Here is an 11,466-nt window from a genome sequence, read left to right as displayed (position 1 = left end):
TATAGTTATTTATAATTTTTTTTAAATTTTTATTATTTTTCTTCGTGGACCGCAAAGCGTTTCCGAAAGTAGACAGTTTCAAATACTTTGGCTCCACAACAACATCAGTAAATGGTCAACGGACTGAGATAGACCAGCGTACCTGACGCAGACCAACGTAACCATAACAAGCGTGTTTTTTTGCTGAAAGGTCAAAAATGTTTTAATCCCGAAAAAACTCTAAAAATCTGAGACAAAGGGTGTACAATGCCAGCTCTGATATAAGGCCGCGAGACCTGGGTTCTAAAATGTACCAGAAAGTCCTCCGTATAATTACAGGAGCAATCTGGGATCAGAGCCTTACCACGTGCAGGGAAGAACTAAGAGTGAACTGCTTGCAAAGACTAGTCAGTCAATAACTCACGATATGAAGGCAAGGAGGTTAAGATAGGCGGGATATGTGGTTCGATGTAATCCATCAGGACGCCTAACAGCTATGAATGTCAGTATATTTGGCAAGAGACAACATAGGAGGCCAAACCACCAGATGTATAGACAGGATCAACAAAGAGATGCATGCAGCAATCTGGAAAGCAGTTGCCCAAGACAGCCAGGCTTGGAGAAGGCTGTTTCGGGCGACCAAAGGTCTACGAGGTTCGTAGAGCCAAAAAAAATAATTGTACACTATTGCTAAATACAAGAACTTTTTTTTTTTTAATAAACAAAATTATAAGTACTTTTTAGAAAATTCAACAATTGAGCCCTCTTAGGCTACATCAATGAGGATAAAATTCTATTTTATACTACCCAATTTAAATTGTTAACACATTATTGCAATATTTTTTTTTCAATTTTATAGAAATAGTGATTACACTTTTTATAGGCAATTTTTTATTATATTAATAAATTTTTGTTTTAGCTAAATCTCCTACCTTTAAAGGAGATAAACATTTGTGATATTCGAGTTTTAATGAATTGAAGAACTTCCCCAACCTTCGGATGTAATAATTAACTATAGGTTAAGATTTTATATTTTCAAAATTCTATCGATTTAGTATAAACGCTTTGTTTCAAATTTGGTTAATTAAATTTAGCGGTTTATTTTATTTAACATATTACCAGTATATATTCATAAAGACATTATATGTCTAGGTAATTAAGTTAACAAATTTCTGATAAAAATTTAAGAACAAAAAGTTGAATTTATAGATTATGAATTACCATTTCTATGAATTTTTGTCATCTAATACTTAATTTTTTGATATTTAGGTTTCCTAATTATAGGCATGAGGCCATTTAATGGCCATTAAAAGAGTTAAGGGACTATGAAACTACTAACTAAAGTTGCCATGGATACGATATTTATTTATCAATGGTTCATTGATGAAAAAGGGCCGTATCCATGGCAACTCTAGCTATAGCTAATTTTTATCCATTAATTTTTTAATCCATATAGTCCCAGCACTTCTTTATTATCTTTACACTGCTACGTTTCAGCCGTTCCGGCCATTTTCAATGATCTTATTAACAGTACCACAAAAAAAAAAAATTATAATTATTGTACACTATTGCTAACTACGAGAACTTTTATTTTTCAAATAAACAAAATTGAAAGTACTTTTTAGAAAAATTAACATTTAAACCCTCTTAGACTACATCAATGAAGATAAAACTTACCCGATATCAGACTCACTGAGTTTTATTTAAATTGTTAGAACCGTTTTAGAGAAAATAGAAAAACATGTGAAAAATCGATTCCATAAAGTGCCACTTCTGGTGGATCGATATTATTGAAAATGTTTCTGTCCCATCCCAGACATATAACCACGTTAAACATGAAATTTCAGTTTAGTACGACTTTTATTTGGACTTCGAAAACTCGAATTCGTAATTTTTCATTATAGATATACTTTCGTTTACTATATATTAGATGTGAAAGTGAAAGTGAATAAAAGTAATCATTATTTTCAACATAAACTTAAAATTAAATTCATAAAAAATGAAGAAGTAAAAATAAGAAGTCATAATATATGGTATCTAACAATTATTATGATTTGAAGTTTTTCACTTCTCCAAATTTTTTATTACGAATTTAACAGATTTTAATTTGTATTTTTAAAGTAATAATACTGTTATTAAATTATTGTGTTACTTCATTTTGACATTATGTCACTCTGACATCAAAAGAACCTAACTACCATCACTAATGAAATAGATTCTTGGACCAGAAAGAAAACACTCGAAAAATGACATTATATTTGGTTAAAAAAAGAGAAATAAACTTAGAATTATTGAACCATTTGTAATCTCTTGTAGAAAAACCTACAAATAACAAGAAGAGAAGATGTGGTAATCATCGCCTCGGGATAGGACACCTGAGTACCTTATGACCAGATTTGGGAAACTATGAAACTAATACCTAAAATCGCCATGGATTCGATATTTATTTATCAATGATTCATTCATGGATACGTTATTTATTTATCAATGGTTCTTTCATGAATAAGGGTCGTATCTATGGCAATTTTAGCTATAGCTAGAAGTAATAGCTAAAATTGTCATGGATACGATATTTATTTATCAATGATTCATTCACGGATACGTTATTTAGTTATCAATGGTTCATTCATGAATAAGGGGCGTATCCATGGCAACTTTAGCTCTAGTTAAAACTAATAGCTAATATTGCCATGGATACGATATTTATTTATCAATGTTCCATTCATGAATTAGGGTCGTATCCATAGCAACTGTAGCTATAGTTGAAACTAATAGCTAATATTGCCATGGACACGATATTTATTTATCAATGTTCCATTCATGAATTAGGGTCGTATCCATGGCAACTTTAGCTATAATTGAAACTAATAGCTAATATTGCCATGGATACGATATTTATTTATCAATGGTTCATTCATGAATAAAGGTCGTATCCATGGCAATATTAACTATTAGTTTCAATTATAGCTAAAGTTGCCATGGATACGATATTTATTTATCAATGGTTCATTCATGAATAAGGGTTGTATCCATGGCAATATTAGCTATTAGTTTTACCTATAGCTAATTTTTGCCCATCTCTGCTTATGATGAGTGGAACACAGTAATCATTTAAGAAATAGTAATATTTTTTTTCTGATTTTTCAGGATTGTTGAGTAGCTGATTGAAAACTAAAACTTGTTAAGTATTTAGATAGCACTAGATTTGTATAGGCAAAGTCACCTAAAGATCAAATAGGCATTTAATCATTGAACCATGTTTAAGATCATATATAAAAAGTTAATATATATCAGAATAGCAGACCCGGCAATACTTCGCTATTGCTATACTTGAGGACTTGGTTCAAACCTTATCTAGTTCCACCCATCCTTACAGCCCACCTAGAAGGTCGAAACGGCAGTGTCCAAGGGATTTATTAAAGTAAAAAATGGACAATTGGAGTTCTGGCAATGGTCAGATTCTCCACTCAAGTTGAGTGTTTGCGGCTTTAGGGCACTTGCTCAGCCTCCGCTGACTCATTACCAGTGATGCGGCGAGAGGGATGCGCTGGGATCTCTTGAGCTCTGCTCTACCCCTCACACGTGGGGGATAGAGTGGGCTCAGGGATCCTCAGGTCGATTCTGTAAATATTGTATATATTATTTTATCATTATGTTATTTTATTTATTTATTTTTCATACAGATAGTCTGATTATGTTCATTTATCTATTCTTTTGTTTGTATATATTTTAAAAGAGCTTTTTTTATTTTATTTTATTATTTTTTTTTTTACTTATTTATTTATTTATTTTTTTTATTTTAGTATGTATGAGATCATTCATCAATATTACCTATTGCCCACAACTGTGTGGCAGATTGTAATATCTATCAATAAATAAATCTATCAATTTCAATGTGCATAAAAAAAAAAAAATACTTGAGGATTTATATACATTAATTGAACACTATGGAAACTTCGATATCAATGTAGACGAAGCGATAAGACAGTATTGGAAGATGATAGTTGATCGTATGAAGTATGTAGGAAGATAGTTCGGCTGGTGGTTAAATAGTTAAAGCTATCAAAATAGTAAAAGAGAAATATTTATTGTTAACAAACGTTTGCAGGGCTTCGACAGAGCTGATAAGAATGAAGTTCTGTTACTTTATATTTGGTAACTTCATTCTTAGTCCTGACGAAGCCCTTCAAAGTGGGGCAAAACGTTGGTTAACAATAAACAGTTTTCTTTTACTATTTTGATACCTTTATTGACCGCCACCTGGACTATCTGATAAGACGGTAACTATAGCAACTTTAATGATAACAGCTAACTTCGCTGTATAATCGTTAATACTGGTCCAATTTAGGTGTTTTTTTTCTTATTCTTTTAGGCAATTTGATTATCTATGATATTATCATGTATATACTACATAAAATATGAATAGTTATTATATAATAACCTCATTGTGCTTCAATATTAGTACTGTATTGAAATAATTCAGACCGACTGACCTATCAACGCCTGGTAAAAGATTTTTTGGAAGTTGAACAAAGTTGTAATTTGTTTTCAGCATCTCGAGAAGCTCTTAAGAGATAAATATATGAGACATTCTGCTTTGCAAAGGTAGTGTTAACGTAAAAATTTAATAAAATTAAAAGGAGTTATGAACCATTATATGAACAATGTTCACCAGAATAAAAAAATTATATTTCCTTCAAATAAATCAAGGTTAAAATATTTTTTATTTCTTTAAAAAATGGTATTTCCAAAAAAAAAAATACGTTGACCTGCCTCACAGAAATCCTTATTTTATTTTAATTTTTTTAATTTTTATTGAATAAAAAATTATTTAATGGAATCAGTAATATTTTTTTGATTCTTAATAATTTTTGAGCTACATCCCGAAAATGATTAATTTTAGATTAATGATTTATTATAATGATTGTTTGAGAGTGGTTTATTTCATTATTAAAACACACAATTTTGATCCAATATACTCTCAACTTTTATTATCAGAAAACTCTCCAACGTTTCGGCTCTCAGGCCATTTTCAAGGAGGCAACCTTTAATATTGATGTCATGTTCTTAAAAATCTTTTCTTCAGGCTAATAGCCCATATCATATATAACTTTTTAAAACTTTTTCACATAAATAATCTTCTCATTTTCCACTTACAAACTTCATTTATGAAAAAAAAAGTTTTAAATTTAAAATATAAAAAGTTATATACGACAAGGCAATTAGCCTGCAGATTTTAAAGAATATGACATCAATATTTAAGGTTGTCTTCTTGAAAATGGCCTGAGGGCCGAAACGTCGGAGAGTTTCTGAAAATAAAAGTTGAGTGTATATATGGATCAAAGTTGTGTGTGTTAATAATGATAAATTTTTTTAATAACTCTTTTTACTTGAAGAAATCCGGCAAGCATATAATCTCCACGGAACAATCCATAACATTTACTAAAAAACCCCATGACTATCACATGAACGGCATGACAATGCATAAAGTACCAATAAACAAATATTATTTTTAATATATCAGATAATTAGAGCAATTTTTAATGTCGCCCCTAAACGATTATAATTATCTTTACAAGCCCATTATGGTTTCTTTTCTGTGATAAAAGTTTTAAGGAATATTGTCTGCAGATAAATAAATTGACTTTGTTTTAAATTGATAATCGACTAATTAGGTGATTAAACATATGTGGGATATACTCATTAACAAAAAAATATTTTTACCTAATGTTTCATAGATATTGATATTTTTGACCTGGGCAGAATAGCCGGCATGAAGTTTAGAGTTGTTAAATTATATGGTTTCAAAGTGGTATTGAGGTAAGATAAATTATAAATAATAATGTTAAGTATTTTAAATTGTTTGTAGGATCATACATGTAATAGAAACTGTTTTGTAGTAGATTCTCCCTGAAGATGGCCGGATTGGCCGAAACGTTGGACGTATAAGAGAAATAAAATGTTTTGAGACTATAATGGATAGAGTTTGAATTATTTTTTTAATAACTCTTTTTACCTGAAGAAATCCGGCAAGCCTATAATCTCCACGGAACAATCCATAACATTTATTAAAAAACCCCATGACTATCACATGAACGGCATGACAGTGCACAAAGTACCAATAAACAAATATTATTTTTAATATATCAGATAATTAGAGCAATTTTGAATTTTGCCCCTAAACGATTATAATTATCTTTACAAGCCCATTATGGTTTCTTTTCTAGTTATAAATTGTTAATTATCAATTGTTAATTATGAATACTCACCGTACATGGAGAAGTTCTGCGCTGCTGTCAACCATTCTGGACCCATTGCTGCCATGATTCCTCGACGGAATGGTAGATCGGAGACCGTGGTCAAAATAATAGTCAAATATATTCCCCACCATTCTTTGGCAACTGCTCATTAGAATATTTATCAGTACGTTTTGCGAAATTCACGGCACCAACGCTATTGTGTGGTTCTACTTTCTAGTAGGAAACGGCCGGTCACATACCAGCTTTTATGTCGTACAGACTGACGAGGGAAATGTTTCACTATTTATAGATTGGATATATTGATTATATATGTGTATATAGTATTTATATATCTACTTTTCTTTTATTTTATTATACTAAAACCAAATAAAATTCTTTTTTTATAATTAATAACAAAAACATCCATTGAAAAAAAAAATCAAAATAACACTGAGTAGATAAACCTTGCGTATGTTTATGTCGGAATGACGTCGTGCCAAAACAGTAATGGCGGCTTTACCCAGCAAAAAATTAAATTTTATATAAAACTAAAAAACTTTATCAAATAAGCGATATAAGACACCTTCTTATACATATATGTTCACGTTCTTTCACATATTTAGTGGTCATATGCCGTAATTCCTAAATGTATAAATTATATTATATAAACATTAATTACAAATATATAATCTTTTCAAATTTTATAAACTGGTACTTATTGTTTAAATAAATAAATTTATATTCACGACAAGTCTCAAAATTCTTTATTCTTTCATCAGCAGTCCAACGTTTCGGCCAATTCGGCCATCCACAAGGACTAACAATTAACAGCTTTTATTATACATTCATTTGTAACACTTTTAACAACAACATTATCATTAATAATTCAATATACCTTAAATATAAATTTACACCTCACATCCAATTATTTAAAAACTTTTTGCAGGCTATTCTGCCCAAGTCATTAACAACAGTCAAATTACCCTATGAAACAATAAATTAATTGGTAATCATATTTCTTACGTTCAGTTACCTATTTTGCCACAATTTCATTAATTATTAAAAATTTTGCAGAAAGTTTTTAAATAATTTGATGTGAGGTGTAAATTTATATTTAAGGTATGCTAAATTTTTAATAATAATGATGATGTTAAAGTTGTTACAAATGAATGTATAATAAAAGCTGTTAATTCAATCTTTATACAGCTACATGCTCAAATCTAACTACAGAAAAATAAGTTTTAAATAAATATTTAAATATATTTGAATAAATTGATATCATATTTCCAGGAATATAATTTTTTATGTGATATTATCGAGCATATTATATGTATACAATGTTATATTAGTGTTGGATATTTGTTATTACAAAATTATACACGAGATAATATATAGAAAATTCTTTACAAATGAAAATAAAACAAAACGATAAGAGGTGAGAGAAAATAGAAATAATAAATAGAATACAACTGAGTACAAAGATTAAAATTAAAAAAAAAATAAAATAGAATAAAAAATAACATCCGGTGCGTCTTTTTTAAGCACTTATCAAACTATAGTAAAGAACATTTTCATATCTTAAAAAAAAATCTATTATATAAAACACTATATTCTGTTTTAATTAATAATAATAAGTAATGAATATGTCTAAAATACCAATAAATTGATTTTAAAAAAGTAAGATAAAACAGAGAATAAAAAATAACACACTTAAAACTATTTTAAACAAAAATCATTTTTTTAATATATATAATGAAAATTCCTATTTGGGACAAATTTTTTATTTGTTATAACAAAGACATCCATTTAGTCTCAGTCATCATCTTTATCATCATCATCATCTTTACATTGCTACGTTTCAGCCATTCCGGCCATTTTCAAGGATCATATTCACACTATCACAGCCTAAACATTGCTTATCACATTATTGCAATAATTTTTTTTCAATTTTATTGAAATAATAATTATACTTTTTATACGCACATTTTTAGAATATTAATAAATAGTTTGAAGCTATATCTCCAATCTTTAATGGAGATAAAAATTTGTGATATTCGTTTTTTATAATTTTATTCTTTGTACTCAGTTGTATTCTATTTATTATTGCTATTTTTTCTCACCTTTTTTTGTTTTGTTTTCTTTTCTTTTGTAAAGAATTTTCTCTATATTATCTTGTGTATAATTTTGTAATAGCAAATATCCAACACTAACGCAATATTGTATACATATAAAATGCTTTATAATATCACTTAAAAAATGATACTTCTGCAAATTTGATATCAATTTATTCAAAATATATTTAAAACTTACTGTTACTGTTGCTAGATTTGAGTATGTGCTGTATAAAGATTGAATTAACAAAATACGGTATTTTAAAATGCTTTGGAAAGTGTCTAATATCACTTATTTGATAAAAATTTTTTTTGTTTATATATACAGTTAATGTTTTTTTCTGGGTAAAGCCGCCATTACTGTTTTGGCACGACGTCATTCCGACATAAACATACGCTAGGCCTCTATCCACTCCGTGTTATTTTGATATTTTTTTCTATGTTCTAAATTTCAGAAATTAATTTATCTATTATCCTCCCATATCAATTATCTGTTATATTTTTTATATTTATCACATATTTCCTTTTTGCACTTACATTTATTACTTTATATTTACAATCCGTCCTTTATCTTTTATACTTATACATTTTATATTTATCTGTTAATTTCACCTTATACTTATATTTATTGCTTAGTTAATTAATAATTAATTGTTTTAATAACTCAATTTTTATCTATGATAAATCTCAATATTCTTTACTATTTCATCAACAGTACAACGTTTCGGCCTATTGGGCCATCCTCAAGGACAATCTAATAATTAACAGCTTTTATTATACATTCATTTGTAACAACTTTAACATCATCATTATTATTAATAATTTAACATATCTTAAATATAAATTTACACCTCACATCAAATTATTTAAAAGCTTTCTGCAAAATTTTTTTTAAATTTTTTAAAATAATAAGATGTGAGACGTAAATTTATAATTAAGGTATATTAAATTATTAATGATAATGTTGTTGTTAAAAGTGTTACTAATGAATGTATAATAAAATCTGTTAATTGTTAGATTGTCCTTGAGGATGGCCGAATTGGCCGAAACTTCGGACTGCTGATGAAAGAATAAAAGAGTTTTGAGACTTGGCGTGAATATAAATTTATTTATTTAAACAATAAGTACCAGTTTATAGAATTTGAAAAGATTATATATTTGTAATTAACGTTTATATAATATAATTTATACATTTAGGCATTACGGTATATGACCACTAAGTATGTGAAAAAACGCGTATTGAAGTATTTTTAGAGAACATATTAAACCTACCTCACAATATACTGCTGACTCTGAAGTGATTAAAAACAAGTTGTCCTTATTCGTCCTTATCCTTACGAGGCAGTCAGATAAAGTGGTCTGAAGTCAGTCCTGTACAGAGTCCATCAACCAACGTCATCAAAATCCATCTTACGATGAAGCCGTCAGCGGACGTGATCTCAAGTCCTTCTTTATAAGAAAACGTAAACCGATCCTGATAAGAAGTCCCGCGTCGGTGACCTCCACTTACATCATAGTCCAAGAGGAGAAAACAAAATAAGTTATTTCACTCCGATTTTTTATTACTTTAATGAAAACTACGTATAATTTCTTGTCAAAATTAATTAAAGCCATCCAGTTATAGGGAAATAAAAAATTATGGCTATTCCAGAAGTTATTAAAAGATTCATTTTTCAATTCTTTCAAGTAACGAAAAAAATACTCAATATTTTCTGTTAGAAAACGTTTCAATTTTCATCTAGACTATACAAGCGATAAAGTAAATGTAATTAAAAAGTAAATATTGAAGTAATTAAGGTACACACCCCCTGAAGTTTATTTCATTCAAGAAAAACCTGAAGGATGTATAATTGGAATTTATATTTATAGTATATTAATGTTCTATATGTAACCTATCAAGCCAGAACCAAGTATCAATCATTCCATTATAAACTCCCTAACCACCAAAACCCACTAGTTTATAACCATGCTTCTTCTTCCATTCCAGATAATCCTCTATGCCCCTGAAAAGAAGATGGCCTCGAAACCTTCTAGTGTAGAAATATTATTAGAGTGCAACCAATGGGTAGTTTCTCTACATGCCTATATCACTCCAAATTATCTTACATCAAATTTACCAAATAAATTTTTATGTAAATACAGTTGTAAATAGCAATAAATAAAAAGTTATAGTATGATTATCAGCGTAAACTGAATTTTGTAAAAGAATTGTGTTATTCTCTTTGTAATCGGCATATTATCAAAAAACTAGTCTCTTGTTATTTTTTTTTTTTTTTATTTACCTCTGTTATAGCTTAGAGAAATAAGAGTATGGGTCTAAAAAGTAAAGGAAACAAAATATGAATACAAAATAAGAAAACGAAAAAAAAAATGAAAATTAGAAAAATATTTATGTAAAAATGAAAAGAAAAAAAAAACTAACTAAAATATAACTAGCTACAAAAAATAATATAAAAACCACTTGGCATAAGTTTCAAATATATAATATAATATGATTATATTTAAAATACAACTAACTAAAAATAGTATATATTAAAATTAATAAATATAGATAATATAAAACAACAAAAGAAAAAACTCTCAATAAATGACTGATAATCAACCTATTTATTTTACAAATTAACAATTTTGAAAAAAAAAATTACAAAACATCTGAAAATTTTTTAATAAACCTTTAGTTAATGGGTAGTTACTAAGGAATCAAATATAAACATTTTGGGGCTCTCCAATACAAAATTGACATCTTCGCAAAATACAAAATTTTCAAAATATTCTAAAAATTATGACGGTTTTCTTTTAATAATTGGAGATTACCAAAAACTATTGATATTATGATACAGTAGTAAGTTTAATTTTCATTTTTTGATTCATTTATTAATATTATTTACAAAAATAAAATATGAAAGAGGCCAGGAGATTTGTTTCGTCTTAGGGAGTAAACTCAGTGGACAGTGGCTATATGTATTGCAAAATTGGTTTTATATCCATACATTGAAGGATGCTTAGCTAACAGTGTTTATAAGGCTGCTGGGGGTTCTAGGTACAGCATTTATTATTATTTATTATGTATTTCTATTTCTATTAAACATTACTATCGGTTCTTTATGGGAACCGACCTACAATTCTTGAAATGTATT

At 28.2% G+C, this 11,466-nt stretch overlaps 1 protein-coding gene across 1 annotated transcript in view; it reads right to left on the bottom strand.

Annotated features, from left to right (window-relative positions):
* The window catches only part of LOC106680806 (very long chain fatty acid elongase 7), a gene marked incomplete in the record, with an annotated part of 24,632 nt that extends 18,275 nt beyond the window's left edge, over positions 1-6,357 (bottom strand). Inside the window, 1 exon segment of the mRNA XM_067045600.1 lies at positions 6,249-6,357. Within this exon segment, the coding sequence (XP_066901701.1) occupies positions 6,249-6,303 (55 nt within the window).
* Positions 6,358-11,466: the final 5,109 nt, after the last annotated feature.

The sequence above is a fragment of the Halyomorpha halys genome, unplaced genomic scaffold, assembly GCF_000696795.3.
Source record: "Halyomorpha halys isolate HHAL.00 unplaced genomic scaffold, Hhal_1.1 Scaffold289.1, whole genome shotgun sequence".
Lineage (NCBI taxonomy): Eukaryota > Metazoa > Arthropoda > Insecta > Hemiptera > Pentatomidae > Halyomorpha > Halyomorpha halys.
Note: the sequence above shows the minus strand (reverse complement) of the source record. Positions and strands in the feature narration are given on the sequence as shown.